General features: G+C 40.8%; 2 protein-coding genes across 2 annotated transcripts; both read left to right on the top strand.

Annotated features, from left to right (window-relative positions):
• Positions 1-700: 700 nt before the first annotated feature.
• Positions 701-8,089, top strand: LOC120437611. Its single transcript, XM_039608160.1, has 5 exons — positions 701-1,000; positions 1,523-1,861; positions 2,701-3,042; positions 6,209-6,568; positions 6,807-8,089. Exons 1-5 carry the CDS (start codon positions 931-933, stop codon positions 6,998-7,000), a joined length of 1,305 nt encoding a protein of 434 aa, XP_039464094.1. The 5' UTR covers positions 701-930; the 3' UTR covers positions 7,001-8,089.
• A 700-nt stretch (positions 8,090-8,789) lies between these two features.
• LOC120434298 lies at positions 8,790-11,452 on the top strand. Its single transcript, XM_039602132.1, has 2 exons — positions 8,790-8,812; positions 8,949-11,452. Exon 2 carries the CDS (start codon positions 9,941-9,943, stop codon positions 11,450-11,452), a length of 1,512 nt encoding a protein of 503 aa, XP_039458066.1. The 5' UTR covers positions 8,790-8,812; positions 8,949-9,940.
• The last annotated feature ends 4,938 nt before the right edge of the window (positions 11,453-16,390 follow it).

Here is a 16,390-nt window from a genome sequence, read left to right as displayed (position 1 = left end):
ATGATGTGGAGGGAAGGTCTATTAATTAAAATGAGGGAAATGTGTATAAATGGTCGAATGTTTAGATGGATTAAGGATTTTTTGGAAGGAAGGGGGAGTGTGACTGCAGTATGGAACAGGAAACAATAGAACACGTTTTATTGCACTGTCAGGAGTATGATATTGAAAAAAGACAACTGATCAAAAAACTGGACATATGAGAGTGAAACTGGACTTGATTGATTTATTTCGCACAAACTGTATAAATGAAAGTTATCAGGCAGTATTTTGGTTTTTAGGGTGGACCCATTTGTTTGGGAGGATTTGTGTGTGTGTGTGTGTGTGTTTAATTTCGGTCTACACTCCACACCTGTTGGTGGCGGTAATGCACCATTCTGCCGTTTGTCAACCGCCAATAAACCCTATAAAGAATAATAATAAGAAGAAGCAGGTAAGCCTTCTTGATTTGTTGCGAAAGGAATGGGGAAGTAAAAGTTATCAGGCCTTATTTCAGTTTTAAAGGAAGGGAAACTGTTTGAAAGGGTTTGAGGATTTATTTTTTTTTTATTTTTTTTTTTTTGAGCGTCGTTCCAGACCATACTCCATACCAGTTGGTGGCGGTAATGCACCTTTCAGTTGTTTGCCAACCGCCAATACAAATGTAAGAAAGAAGAAGAAGAAGAAGCAGGTAAGCCACGTGCTCATGGTCACGTGATGTGGTTGTGTTTCGAAACACCTGAGCTTCAGGAGTGAGACAGCCAGGAAACTAGTGTAGGGAACTACAGCTGACGGACAGCTCTTTAAAGAAACAGCGGTTTTTTTCTCAAAATCTGAAATTTTATATTATCAGCTTTTAAACTCGTTTTGTTCGTTTATTCACTGAAAATACCAACAGACTCAGATATTTAAAACAAACTACGTGTCAGATCATCAGAACTCGAGAATACGGAAATGTCAGGTGTAACTGCGTCGCTCTGCTCCACTTTGCTGTTTCTCGGTGTCTTTGTGTTGGTGTCTGCAGGTGAGGTTTAACATAAAAGTAAAATATATTTGTCCTGGAAAAAAGAACAAGAATGATCGTGTGATTAATTGACATTCATTCAGCACAGAGACAGAGAAGTGTAATGTGTGTGTCAGTGTGATGTGTTGTAGTGTCAGGAGTCAGTATACAGCTACAAAGCTTTTTGTTCAGTGTATACAAACAGCTGTAGCTCCATAAAGGCAGCATGCAGAGACTCACAGTGTCTTATAATGAGAGGCTGCTTTCCCTCACACATTATGGTCACTTATTATCAGCACATGTTGTTGTTGTGTGGAAGCTAACATCTTGTAGTTTCTGACACTTTGCATGTTTAGCATGAAGCTAAAATTCCCCCTCAGTGGGTCACTGGTGACCTGCTGGATGTTCAGAGGTTCATTAAATCCAACATGACTAAAACCTCAAATGTCAAAGGAAATAAACAAAAAACTTAAAATCAATCATTCTGATCATAATTGTACTTTGACCTTTAACCTCTCTGCTCTGTGTTGTTTCCTCTTTCAGACCAGAAACTCATCACAGCTGAGTCTGGACAGGACGTCACCCTGCCATGTCAAGCTCCAAACAACAACAACAAGATCATAGTTTTAGAGTGGAGCAGAGCTGACCTGGGAGATAAAAAAATCATTTTCTATCGGGATGGTAAATTTGTTCCAGCCATCCAGCATCCATCTTTTAAGAACCGGGTGGATCTGCAGGACAGACAGATGAAGGATGGAGACGTGTCTTTGATTCTGAAGGATGTGACGATTAATGATGCTGGAACATACGAGTGTCGTGTCTACGTGGAAGGAACACAATCATGGCAGCTCAGCAGCATTGAACTGAGAGTTCATCCTCCAGGTGAGTGAGTAGTGTTGAGTGTGTGTGTGATCAGAGGTGAAGCTGCTTCCTGGTTGTTGATGTTTGTTTGTTGTATGGATGAGCTGGTGGATGTCAGAGGTAGACAGATGTTTCTCCAGATGTTGTCTTTGTGGCTGGTAGTCGAGAGTTGTAGAGCTTTAAGCTCAGGTTCTCTTTTTAATCACTGAAAATACAGACTCACACATTTCTAACAATCTAAGTTCAGCAGTAATACTAACACTGAAGTCTCTGCTGTAAGTGTGTCAGTCTGCTCCACTTTTCTGTTTGACAACATATTCATGCTTGTGTCTGTAGGTGATATTTAAACTTTAAAAGGAAAATATATTTGTCCTGGAAAAAAGAACAAGAATGATCGTGTGATTAATTGACATTCATTCAGCACAGAGACAGAGAAATGTAATGTGTGTGTCAGTGTGATGTATTGTAGTGTCAGGAGTCAGTATACAGCTACAAAGCTTTTTGTTCAGTGTATACAAACAGCTGTAGCTCCATAAAGGCAGCATGCAGAGACTCACAGTGTCTTATAATGAGAGGCTGCTTTCTCTCACACATTATGTTCACTTATTATCAGCACATGTTGTTGTTCTGTGGAAGCTAACATCTTGTAGTTTCTGACACTTTGCATGTTTAGCATGAGGCTAAAATTCCCCCTCAGTGGGTCACTGGTGACCTGGTGGATGTTCAGAGGTTCATTAAATCCAACATGACTAAAAACTCAAATGTCAAAGGAAATAAACCAAATATTTAAAGTCAATCATTCTGATCATAATTGTACTTTGACCTTTAACCTCTCTGCTCTGTGTTGTTTCCTCTTTCAGACCAGAAACTCATCACAGCTGAGTCTGGACAGGACGTCACTCTGCCATGCCGAGCTCCTAACAACAACAACAAGATCATAGTTTTAGAGTGGAGCAGAGCTGAATTGGGAGATAAAAATATCCTTTTGTACCGTAATGGTAAATTTGCTCCAGCAACCCAGCATCCATCTTTTAAGAACCGGGTGGATCTGCAGGACAGACAGATGAAGGATGGAGACGTGTCTTTGATTCTGAACAATGTCACGATTAATTACACTGGGACTTACGAGTGTCATGTCTACATGGAAGAAACGAGCTCATGGAAATCCATCAGCTTCATCTACCTTCATGTTGTTCCTCCAGGTGAGTGAGTAGAGTTGAGTGTGTGTGATCAGAGGTCAAGGTGCTTCCTGGTTGTTGATGTTTGTTTGTTGTAAGGATGACCTGGTGTATTGGTGAGTGTCAAATCTTTGAGTCGCCGAGTAGCTTAATAGGGGAATAATGTTGATGTGCCCAAACGTAAGTCTAAGTTTCAATTTAGGACTCCTTTATTTGTTATCAAATGTTTTTAAAGTCAATCCAAAATACCAGTGATCTAAACATTTCAGGCTTGAGCGGTCAGTTAAAGTCAACTTCCCCCATCACATATTCACTCAAAAATTTCCCTCGGTAAGCGAATTTGGTGATAAAACAATCACTACTACTGCTACCAACACCATGTGCCCCAAAGCTATGCCTATTCACCACATGGTGGATGTCAGAGGTAGACAGATGTTTATCCAGATGTTGTCTTTGTGGCTGGTAGTCTAGTATTGTAGAGCTTTAAGCTCAGGCCCTCTGTTAATCACTGAAATTACAGACTCACACAATTCTACTTTCTACTGCTGATCTTAGATCAGTGGTTCTTAACCTGGGTTCGATCGAACCTCAGCAGACCCTCCGCCATGACATGCACGGCTCATTTTGTGCACCAGTAAAAGACATATCTATGTCTTGAATTTGAAAAAAATCATATTTTATTTTTCACTAAAGAGGGGTTCAGTGAATGCGCATATGAAACTGGTGGGATTCGGTACCTTCAACAAGGTTAAGAACCACTGTCTTAGATCAAGGCAGCATCCAGAGACTCACAGGCTGGGTCTGCAGCCTTAAAAGCCGCATTTTAAGGCCAATTACGTCACAGCGACGCGACAAAGGCTGTCCCAATTCAAAGGCTGCTTGAAATACGGTCCTCAAATGCATCCTTCAGTTCCCCGGATTTGAAAGATGGATCGGTGTAGACTTCATGGCCCAACATATCCCAGCATATCATATTGTTGTCTGTGGAAGCTAACATCTCTGATCCTGTGTTGGGTCACTGCTGGCTGCGGCTGTGTGATCAAACAATAAAGATAATTATTGATAATTAACTTTTAATTATAGAAGTATCAGAGATGTGCACATTAAAGTTGATAGAGCTCATTTCACTCATGTTTGACAGACAACACTGAAGGCCAGTGATATGGGGGTATTGTCATTTCATGAGAGAATCGATTGCCCCTGTAATTAATAGATGTGGTTGTCTTGCGTTTATATTTAGACTTTAACATTTTTCAGCAGTTTCTGTAGGTGGATGGTATTAATAATGTAATCATTGTACAGCACAGTGCTTCTCTCTCTCCCTCTCTCTCTCTCTACCTCAACCAGCAGTTTCTTTCTCTTTTGTCTCCAGTAGTCATTAAAGAAGGTGAGATTTATTTAATCACACCTTGGAGCTTGGTGTTTAAGTGGATGAATAGTTTATATTGGTTTTCACAATCCACCACTCACTGGTGCTTCTTAGCAGGTGAGCCACTTTTGAACCTAACCTTACCTTAACTGGGGTCGCTTCATGTAGGTGGTTTGAATTCCACTTCAGATAAGTGTTTCAAAACATCTGAGCTGCAGAAGCTCGACACAGTGTAGAAACATCAGTATCGAGTTGATGCACACTGTGTGTAGGAAGAACAACTGAAAGCAGCAGAAATGTGTGAATGTTTGGGTTTTAGCAGCTCTTAAGACCAGTACATTTGGGTCAGCAGGTAGAGTGGGGCATCAACTAATTGGAAGCTTGGTGGTTTGATCCCTGGTTGCTTCACTCTTCATGTCAGAGTATCCTTGGGTAAGATGCTGAGCCCTGAGTTCCCTTTATGTGTTCATTGGAGTGTGAATATTGGATAGAAAAAAAGTGCTTGTGTGATCAAAAAATGTTGTGTAAAAGCACATTTGACTGCATGAGTACATACGTGCTTTAGAAGAACCAGTCCCTTTATGTTTGGAGTGTGAGAAAATATTAATGAAAATTCAACAACAGCGTCGCTGAACACAACAATCCAACGGACCAAGCCTGAGGCTTAAAAGAAGACATTATTGAAAAGCAGGTCAGATAAAAATTGGTAGTGTGGAGTTTTTGGGGGGGTTTAAAATCCGAACGACTCACGGACCGGTACCGGCCCGAGGCCCGGGGGTTGGGGACCGCTGCTGTAGAAGTCTGCGGGGAAGGCTTTCTTTCTTGACCGGTGTAAACACTTTATTGCTGAGTTTGTGTTTTTTTTTTAAAATCCTGCATTTTTGGTCATACCAAACTAAAAATGTTTTCTATTTTTAAATATTGGGGGTCCCATGTTTAAAGTTGGAGAATTAGGTCTTTTGTTTTCTGCTTACTCATTAGCTAAGGTCTTGTCAATCACAAGTCATTGGCCAATGTTCAAATTGTTTAACAGTCTACTCTGCCCGTTTTTTCCACTCATATCTGGTTTCTTCCAACCATGTCACCGAAAACACTCATCTCAGGGTTTGCAAAATCACCTCAAAGGGTGACGAAACAATAGCTAATTCCATCTTTAAAATTGTATATGCTAAGCTAAGCACAATGGCTTACAACAAAAACACGAGGAGACACAAATGTCACAAAATATATCAGTCATTTTATTATCAGCCATAGCCACAAGCTGCTACCTTAATGATAAGACATGGCATTGTTATTGTTTTTGATTAGAAGAGATAAAAAATTTTTTGAAAAGATTTCAAAGATTTTATTTTAACATTTATTAATCAGGAAGAAAAGAGCTGATGCACAGAGTCACAGCAGTCCTACATTCCCTTACTTATTCCTGCATTGTTGTAATAAATGCTTTTCTTGTAATTTTACAGTTTCTCTTAGTTTTTAGTTTAACAATGTTTTTAAAAATCAGACAGAAAGGGAAGGTTTACGTTATGGATTTGACTTGATTATAGTGGGGAAAAAAATCTAAATCATGAGTAAAAACTAACATTTATCCAGTAGCTGGAATTATGTTTCCCATGTTGGAAGTGGCAGCCATCTTAGAAAATGGTGATTAATTTGAAACCTTAATGGCATTTGGAGACAAACAGATTTTTGTGCTTCTGTCCATGTTTTTCAGAATTACTCAAATGTCAAAAAAGAAATAACATATTTAAATTAAATCATTCTGATCATAATTGAACTTTGACCTTTAACCTCTCTGCTCTGTGTTGTTTCCTCTTTCAGACCAGAAAATCATCACAGCTGAGTCTGGACAGAAGAACGTCACTCTGTCATGTCGAGCTCCAAACAACAACATCATAGTTGTAAAGTGGAGCAGAGCTGACCTGGGAGATGAATATGTGCTTCTGTACCGAGATGAGGTGTTTGTTCCAGCAACCCAGCATCCATCTTTTAAGAACCGGGTGGATCTGCAGGACAGACAGATGAAGGATGGAGACGTGTCTTTGATTCTGAAGGATGTGACAATTAATGACACTGGAACATACGAGTGTCGTGTTGTCCAGAGAAGAGCAAACCACAGGAAGAGAGCCATTTTACATGATAAGACCATCGACATCATCTACCTGAGAGTTGTTCCTCCAGGTGAGTGAGTAGAGTTGAGTGTGTGTGTGATCAGAGGTGAAGCTGCTTCCTGGTTGTTGATGTTTGTTTCTAAAGATGTTGTTGATGAGACTTTGTAGAAAGCAGCTGGTCTGAGTGATGTGATCAGAGTGCAGTAGATAATGTCTGACAGCAGTTTGAAGAGGAAATGGATTCTGTTCTGTTCTTCACTCATCACCTACCTGACAGCTGACACCTCACACCTGTTTCTCACCTGCAGGTCAGACAGGAGGAGACACAGAGGATGGATCTGTTGGACTGATTGCTGGTCTGTCATTTTCTGCTGTGCTTCTTGTTGCTGCTGTTGTTGGTTTTTTGATCTACAGAAGACGTAAACTGAATCCTTCTGATCCAGATGAAGCAGAGCATCTTCAGCCTGAATGTGAGTCAGATGAACAAACACAAAAAACATAAATAAATGATGGTGAACATCCAGCAGACGGCTGTAGAAAGCTGGATGTTCAGAGTCTGATGTTATTTCTCTGATGATCATCATGTTCAGACTCAGACCAACAGTGTGTGTCTGTGCTGTCTGTCAGTGACTCTGAACTACAGTTTATTCATCTTCAGGCTGTTCATGAGATTTACTGACACAAAGACAAACTGTGTTACAAACATACATGAATTTCTGAGCTCTGATCTCAGAGTCAGTCAGTGTTTTTGTGTTGGAGCTTCAGCTTCAGCTGTTTGTAAGAACTTGTTCTGTGATGAACAACACAGACCTGAGATCAGCTGTTACACACACTGAATGAAGTGACAACACAAACGCTGTGTAATGATCTGAGTGTAGATGAAGGTCTGTGGATTATAGACGATCAATAATCTGCCTGATTGTGTTCAGGATCATTGATCAGTTACAAATGAATGAGCTTTGACCCAGTTTGGATGTAGAAATGTTGTCTCAGTCAAACTGAGCTCTTTCATGTTTCTATGAACTTTGTGTGTGTATAACAACCCTCTTGTTACAGAACAAATGTAAATAATATACAGCTCCATATTTGCATGTGTTCAGCATACGTTACCATGGTGATTCAACCAGGTTTGTGAGAAAGACGACTCTGACTGTTTGCCCGACACAGCTCACTAACACATTACTCTGGCTTCATATTTAAATTCTTCTGTTATGAAGCACTTCACAGTCAATTAGTGAGTGTTTTTGGATCACCAATCTCTTTATTTGTTGTTAGTGTCTTTTTAATTGACATTTTTATAATTTGCATAGTCTTTTAAGTAAATACAGTTCATCAGATCTTCCAGTGCTATAAGACAAATGAAATGTATAAATATGTGAAAGTAAAGATTAATGGAGCTGCAGCTACATCTGTCTTTTTGGGTCTCTGTGATGTAAATGTCTTTAACAGTGAGTGGGAGGGTCTGCAAGAGTATAATCCTGGCTTTGTAGATACATACAGATATATAAAGCTAAATGATGTCAACTTCTTAATGTTCTTCATGTTCTGCTTCTCTTCAGCTTTTCTGTGTCAATAAAGATTTTCATGCAAACTCCTGAATGTTCTTTGATTTCACTGTTTTTAATGTGCACAAGTGAACGTGAGTTTCCATCATCCTCAGTCTCAGGCTGAATTCTCTGATGCAACAATGATTTCAGATCATTGTGATATTTACAGGAACTCTGGGCCTCATTTCTGTGTGTAAAACACTGAAAACTAAAGAGACAAATTCAAAGAGCACAGTGTAGAACAGCTGACTGCAGACTGTTTGATGTACACCACTGTAACATGTGAACATCTGCAGCTGCTGCTTGGATTGAATGTAGTGAGCCTTCAGCTGTAGTACAACCATCAGCAGAGATCATTCAAACTGGAGCACAAGTTTAACACAGCCGCTCCACCCAAAGACACCTTCCTAAAATCCAACATGGCTGCTGGGTGTAAACAGGAAGTGTTGGCTCCATCTTTAGATGTTGGGCGTTTATCAATATGCGTACTTATGCGTACTTGCGTTCTCGTGTACTCGTGATACGTCATCAGTCGGAGACCAAGTACTGTTCCAATTCGAAGTACGCATCAAGCCGAGAACGCGAAAAAGTCCCGGATGTGTTCTCGATCCGCTCGTTTTATCGAGCATGCATCGGTGTGTGTAAATGCCGGCAAAGCCACTTTACTTTGCGCTTTTATTTTGAAGAGTACCTCAGCACTTCCTCTTTTATTGTGTCAGACTTCCTGTTCTGTTCTCAGTGAAACAACACGAACACATTGCTTCAGAGTGAGTAAAAACGTTTATTTTTTGCAAAACTATGTTTTCTATTTACCTGTCACATGCTATAACTTTGAAAGTTTACTCAGTGTGGTGAATTCGTTTTTTATTGTGTATGCATGTCATTTGTTTGTGGTGTGGAAAGACTGGCAAAGAGATGTGCATGGAGGAGGTTGGCTAGCTGGTTCAGCATGATTAGCACCCTTGGAAGCAGAAAGAGGTTGGTTTAATGATTGCGAATGATTGTTTATGTATCTAAGAGACAGAAAGGTTGTTGTTAATTCATTTTATTAAATGCTGTAACATAAATTGTTTAAAAGCGATTGATTTATGTCAATGTCATGATTTGAGTTATCAAAATAATTTTCTATATAGTAAAATGTGAACATTTCTGCACTTTCTACTTGAATGTTATAATGGTATTTGTTTGTGCATCGTTATAGTTTTCACGGTGCCATATTGTCGGTGGTAAAAGAGGAGAGAATAAAGTTGCATCAGTCGAAGCTCTCTGCGTCACGTGTGGTAATTCCAAGTGGGCAGCTACAGTGAAAACTCCTTGACTGCAAGAGACCTGCCATCCCTGCAGAGAACCTGACACCATTTCATCAGAGATCCAGCTACCAACCTGTTACCAGCCAGCTGATTCTGCTCGCATCCACAAACTGCACTCGCAAGGTTAGAAAGAACAGCACACTAAAGCTCAGGACTCCAGATACTGAAAGAGACATTGACTACCAAGAAGAAACACGGAACTGCTTACACACATGCACAAGCTTAATGCATAACTAGAAACTCTTTAAATAATATTACGAGGCCAAAATAATTCATGGACTTCCAACACACAATATTCCTGAATCTGGTTAATGTTTCTTGGAGAGCGAAATGTGTTTTTTTTTTTTGTGGAATAATAATTCACAGGATGTCTGTTTATGAAAAGGTTTAAAGGGTGAAGCTCATTAGCTAATTTATGAACATTTGTTGTTGCTGTCTTACACTAAACATACCTTTGAATGTCCATAATAAGTAAATGTTTGACACAGCGTTACTCTGTGGTAAAGATTAACTACAGCTTAAAAGTATAGTCAGGCAGTAAGGCAATCAAAGCTACAATCGACTTAAGGCAGCTACGGAAACAAAATGTCACTACCAGAAGAGCAAACAGACAACCCCACAAGCGCACCATGTGAATCCAGCTCACCAGAAGAAGAAACAGGCAACCCTACAAACGCACCATGCAAATCTAGCTCACGTGAGAGAAAATTAACAGAGAAAGGCCTAGAGATGCAAAAGCACGATATCAGAAAACGTGAAAAATCATTCAACAAGACTTATGACTCTTGGAAGCTCGTAGCAAGGGAAACTAGAACAAAACTAAAATCCCTCTGCTCAGCAGAAGACCTCAATAAACTGCAGCAAAACATTGAAGCAAAGCACGACGCTGTAAGTTCACAGTATGAACCTATCCTGCGTAACAGTAACACCACACCTGACATTGTCAACAAAATGGACGCCTGTGTTACGCTAACAAAGGAGGTATGTAACCTCATAAGTGACCGTCTAAAGACTGTTCATGAGGAATATAATAACCAGCTTGAGAAAGAAAGAGTAAGAGAGGTGTTAAGCAAGAACGAATATGGGTCTGTTTTTGGCAACAGCATAACGGAAACTGCAAGCTCTATAGAGTTGTCAGAGCAATTGAGCCATCACTCTGGCTCATACTGTACCCGCAGCAGTAGAGTAGATGCAGAAGCAGAGCTTGCTGCCAAGCTGGAGCAATCAAAGGCTATGGAAGAAATTCGAGCACAGCAAGCACATCTTCACAAGTTAGAAAGTGAATGGAAACTCAAAGAGGCAAAAATGTTGTCAGAAATTAAACTAAAAGAGGTGGAAATGCAACAACAGTTGGAACAAGAAAGAGCAAAACTACAGCAGTTACAAGCAGACAAAGAAGTTGCTATAGCAACAGCTCGCGTGAAGGCGTACAACAGCCTTGAAGGATTTGAGAACCACAACGGGGAAATTGACAGCAAAATTAGCTCTGCTTGCTACAGAAGGCAAATTGAACCTCAACTGAATCCAAACGCCGCATCATTCCAACCTCACCAAGCAATTCCAGAAATGACAATGACCCAGGAGTCTGTCAGCTTAGCACAAGCAATCGCTAGCTCATTAAGTATGAATCGCTTGCCAGTCCCTGAGCCTGCCACATTCAGTGGGGACCCTTTGCAGTTTACCGATTGGAAGATGTCATTCATGAATCTGATTGACCGAAAACCCCTTCCAGCAAGCGAGAAGATGTTTTATCTGAAAAATTATCTTGCAGGCGAAGCACGCAAAGCGGTAGAAGGTTTCTTTTACCAAGATTCAGAAAATGCATACAAGGGAGCATGGAAGGTTTTAGATGACAGATATGGGAACCCATTCATTATACAGAAAGCATTTCGTGATAAACTCATGAGATGGCCAAAAATCAGCGCAAATGACCCACTAGCACTACGAGAGTTTGCCGATTTCCTCAAAGGATGCTCTGAAGCAATCACATACATCAAAGGACTAGCTATCCTAAATGATTGTGAAGAAAATCACAAATTGCTCAAAAACTGCCAGAATGGATCGTGCGCGCAAGTGGAGTCGAATTGTTGTAGATGAACTTGACGAATCTGGCACCTATCCAAATCTTGCATGCTTCACAGACTTCCTGAGTAGAGAAGCACGGATAGCTTGCAACCCGATAGCTTCTCCACTGTTGATGAATTTCAAACCTGTAGATGATCGAATCCCAAAGAGAGCCAAAGTCTTCAACACAAACATGCAACCAAAGAGTTCCGCTCAAGAGAAACAAGACACAAACATTAGTAAACCAAAATCACCTTGTTCTGTTTGTAGAAATGAAACTCATGGAATCTCAAAGTGTCCCATCTTTGCAGCTAAGAGTGTTGAAGATAAAAAGACATTCATCCATGAAAACCGGCTTTGCTTTGGATGTTTGAGAAAAGGTCATATCACCAAAGATTGCAAAAGGCGACACACTTGCAACATTTGTGAGCGTCGTCATCCAACCTGCCTGCATGAAAACAGGAAGCAAAACCCCGTTGAAGCAGTAACAAATAGTTCCGCTCCCACGGAAGAACCTGCAAGCCAGGAAACACACAAGGTCATGTCTCATACATCAACACAACGCATTTCAGCCACCTCAAGTATTGTCCCAGTCTTTGTGTCTTCTGTACAAGAGCCACACAGAGAAATACTCACCTATGCATTGTTAGACACACAAAGTGACTCAACATTTGTCTTGGAGGACATACTTGATAAGCTGAATGTGGATGTCCAACCAGTAAGACTGAAACTCAGTACCATGACAGCTATTGACACAGTCATCTCGAGTAAGAGTGTTCATGGTTTACAAGTTAGAGGACTCCACTCTGAAAGTTGTATCCAACTACAACAGGCTTATAGCCGCGACTTTATCCCAGTGGACAAGTCGTACATCCCAACGAAGGAAACAGCATTACTGTGGCCTCATCTCAGAAGCTTAGGAAAAGTTGCCGCCTCTCAAGATTGTGATGTAGGGCTCCTGATTGGATATGACTGTCCATCTGCGCTGGCTCCTCTTGAAGTCATCATAGGTGACAAGCATGAACCCTTCGCACAAAGGTCAGAACTAGGATGGAGTATAATTGGCTCATCAAACCCCCACCTAGACAGACAAGGAAACCAGAGCTTTGTGCATCGGCTCACAGTAAAAGAGTTGCCTGTTCCATCAGCGACAGATGTTCTAAAAGCCCTGGAATCAGATTTTGCTGAGAGAACCTATGAGAACAAATATGTGTCCCAAGAAGATGTCCATTTCATACAGTTCCTCAGTAATCACATCACACAAAGGAAGACGGACATTACGAAATGCCTCTCCCTTTCAAAGGCAACAGCCCACCCAACCTGCCAAACAACAAGAGGTTAGCCACAGTGCGTCTACAGTGTCTCAAGAAAAAACTAAAGGCTAACAAACAATACTACGATCAGTACCGAACATTCATGGAAGAAACCATCAACAGGGGTGATGCAGAGCCTGCTCCTACAGCATCTCAGGGGCAGACCGAGTGGTACCTGCCACATCATGGAATCTATCACCCCAGGAAGCCGGACAAGCTAAGAGTTGTTTTTGATTGTTCGCCAAATCTCATGGTGTCTCTCTTAATGATACCCTATTAACTGGACCTGATCTCATCAACCCTCTGGTTGGGGTGCTTTGCAGATTTCGGAAAGAAGCCGTGGCGTAATCTGTGACATTGAAAGAATGTTCTATCAATTCGCTGTCACCCTGAAACCAGAAACTATCTGAAATTCCTCTGGTGGAAAGAAGGTGATTTGGAGAAAGAACCTCAGGAGTACAGAATGGCAGTTCATCTGTTTGGAGCTGCATCATCTCCAGGATGCGCCAATTTTGGTTTAAAGCATCTTGCACGACAACATCAAACCGATTATCCTCTAGCATCAGCCTTTGTGGAGAAAAACTTCTACGTTGATGGATGGATTAGCCAGCGTTTCATCAGTTGAGGAAGCCAAAGAACTGATCACTCAGTCACAAGAGTTGTGCAGAAAAGGAGGCCTGCGCCTTCACAAATTCAACTCAAATGAAGAAGCTGCTCTCTCCAACTTAGACCCTTCTGAAAGGGCAGCAACCATTGAACCTCGTGGGTTTGACCCATCCGCTTCAGAACGTGCTCTTGGCATTCAATGGTCGATAAAGGATGACACCTTCAGCTTCAACATCAGCCTGAAAGATCAGTCTTCGACCCGCCGTGGTTGTTTGTCTGTCATTGCCTTACTCTACGATCCACTTGGATTTATCGCTCCATTCAGCCTAAGTGGAAAACATATCCTACAAGAGCTTTGTCACAGAGGCATTGGATGGGATGACCCACTCCCAGAAGATGTGAAGCCACGGTGGGAGAAATGGATAAATGGTCTTTTCAAGTTGAATGAGGTCTCGATTCCAAGATGTTACCACCCACACGACTTCCAAAACATTGTCAGAGTAGAGCTACACCATTTTTCGGACGCCAGCTGCGTAGGATATGGTGCATGTTCTTACCTGAGATATAAAAATGACAAGGACGACAACCTTCCACGAAACCATTGGCAGCTAGGTCGAGTTGTAGAGACCTTTCAAGACAAGTCCGTCGCTTAGTCCGTCGAGTTAAAGTACGAGTTGGGGAGAGAAAGCCTCAAAGAAAGCAAGATGCCCCTTCTAAACCTTCAGTTATTGAGAGACCAATCCAAAAACTAGTACTACTCCTTGAGAATTAAATAAAACAAAATATGTTAAGACAATAATAGTTATGTTTATACACTACCTCAATGCATGAAGTGCACTTACCTGTATAACTCTGATAGTTCAATTCAGTCATCCATTTATTAGTATAAGAAATCCTGTACAATTCACTTGCTTTGTGAATTTGTTCGTTCATTGTATCAGGATTTGGTGGGAGTGTAAATGCCGGCAAAGCCACTTTACTTTGACACAATAAAAGAGGAAGTGCTGAGGTACTCTTCAAAATAAAAGCGCAGACTTCCTGTTCTGTTCTCAGTGAAACAACACGAACACATTGCTTCAGAGTGAGTAAAAACGTTTATTTTTTGCAAAACTATGTTTTCTATTTACCTGTCACATGCTATAACTTTGAAAGTTTACTCAGTGTGGTGAATTCGTTTTTTATTGTGTATGCATGTCATTTGTTTGTGGTGTGGAAAGACTGGCAAAGAGATGTGCATGGAGGAGGTTGGCTAGCTGGTTCAGCATGATTAGCACCCTTGGAAGCAGAAAGAGGTTGGTTTAATGATTGCGAATGATTGTTTATGTATCTAAGAGACAGAAAGGTTGTTGTTAATTCATTTTATTAAATGCTGTAACATAAATTGTTTAAAAGCGATTGATTTATGTCAATGTCATGATTTGAGTTATCAAAATAATTTTCTATATAGTAAAATGTGAACATTTCTGCACTTTCTACTTGAATGTTATAATGGTATTTGTTTGTGCATCGTTATAGTTTTCACGGTGCCATATTGTCGGTGGTAAAAGAGGAGAGAATAAAGTTGCATCAGTCGAAGCTCTCTGCGTCACGTGTGGTAATTCCAAGTGGGCAGCTACAGTGTGGACTTGGGACAGCTATATATCCCAGAATGCATTTCGTCCAAAACTCAACAGCGGACTCCCGGCACATCGTTTTCAACCCCCCCGCCCGCGGACTTCTCACTACTCAGGTTAAAGAAACTCCAGCAGCTGTCTATAGTATTGAGTGTCCACTAGAATAGAAATAAAAGCGTTCTAACATCTCACCTGCTTGTTTTTATTAAGGTATGTACACGTATGTACATGTACACTATTTTTATTAATACAGGTTTCACTACTGAGGTTAAAAATGATATATAAGTCACTTAGATCACTTCTAAATGTTAATGTTTGGTTTATTTCAGTGTTGGAGTAAACCGGTTTGGCTGTGATTACAGTTAAGCTTCATAACATGTTACTCACAGTTAAATTAGGAGGGGACGGCAGTAAAAACTCCGGACCTGTGACATCATCACGTACGCAGGTGTTCCAATTGTACATATCGCGAGTCCGTGCTCGCGTTCTCGGGCGGTACGTACTCCCGTGCGTTCTCGGCGAGTACGTACTCACCGAGAACGCGAGTACATACTCGCGTACTTGGGCATTGATAAACGGCCAATAAGAGTAAGTGGAGTGAGGTCCTCCATCTTTGATCCCTGGTTCCCACTGAAGCTGTATCCCAATCCAGCGACCCCATGCTTCAGAGTACGCGCAATCCGCGGACTACGTACGGTAAGTACTACGAGGTACCAGAAGTGCGGAAGTGAGAGGCTTGTGAAATGGGACGGTCTGGGCTTCGTTGTGCTGCTCAGGTTGCCTAGCAACCATCATACTAACCGCGAAAAACATTTCATACAGCAGTGTGTGACAGAAATGAAGGAGAAAAAAATGCTTTCTTGTTCGTTCATTTTTGTCATGACATCACTTTGATTAGTTGAGTATCTGAGGCTGAGACCACAGGACTGTAAAACATGATTGTTGGACTTCATTTCTGTACTGAACAGTCATTTTAAGACTAGTTAGTAAATAACAATTAGCTAATGTTGTTCATGAGACTAAAGTCATCTCACTTTGGCAATGTAAATAAAATAGGGCCAATATTATATTTATTGTCAGATTATTATGATTATAATATATTATTATGATATATTACAGCAGTGAGCTTGAACTCTGTGTCATTCACTGGACTTCAGTAAAGATTCAGGTTGCATGCTGCAATGCTTACATATACATGGGACAAGGAAATGTACGAGCTGTGAAAACTGTTTCTGACAGAATGAAGAGTAGACTGATATATTAAATATCCCTTTATTGGGTGAGAAAATCAGACCATGTCATAACTGCTTTAAGTCACACAGAATAGATATCAGAGCCTTAAACAGGCTGACTTCTGCTAAATGGGTCAAACTGGGCAGAAAGTCTACAAACACATAACATCCTTATAAAATATGATGTAACACTATAGATCAACTTAC

Source organism: Oreochromis aureus, linkage group 3 (genome assembly GCF_013358895.1).
Source record: "Oreochromis aureus strain Israel breed Guangdong linkage group 3, ZZ_aureus, whole genome shotgun sequence".
NCBI lineage: Eukaryota > Metazoa > Chordata > Actinopteri > Cichliformes > Cichlidae > Oreochromis > Oreochromis aureus.
This window is presented reverse-complemented; position numbering and strand designations above follow the sequence as displayed.

Bases quoted from the DNA above. Each gene is read 5' to 3' on its own strand.
- LOC120437611 (XM_039608160.1), top strand. From the start codon at position 931: ATGTCAGGTGTAACTGCGTCGCTCTGCTCCACTTTGCTGTTTCTCGGT. The intron at 1,862-2,700 runs GTGAGTGAGTAG...TTCCTCTTTCAG, and splicing joins ACTGAGAGTTCATCCTCCAG to ACCAGAAACTCATCACAGCT. The intron at 3,043-6,208 runs GTGAGTGAGTAG...TTCCTCTTTCAG, and splicing joins CCTTCATGTTGTTCCTCCAG to ACCAGAAAATCATCACAGCT.
- LOC120434298 (XM_039602132.1), top strand. From the start codon at position 9,941: ATGTCACTACCAGAAGAGCAAACAGACAACCCCACAAGCGCACCATGT.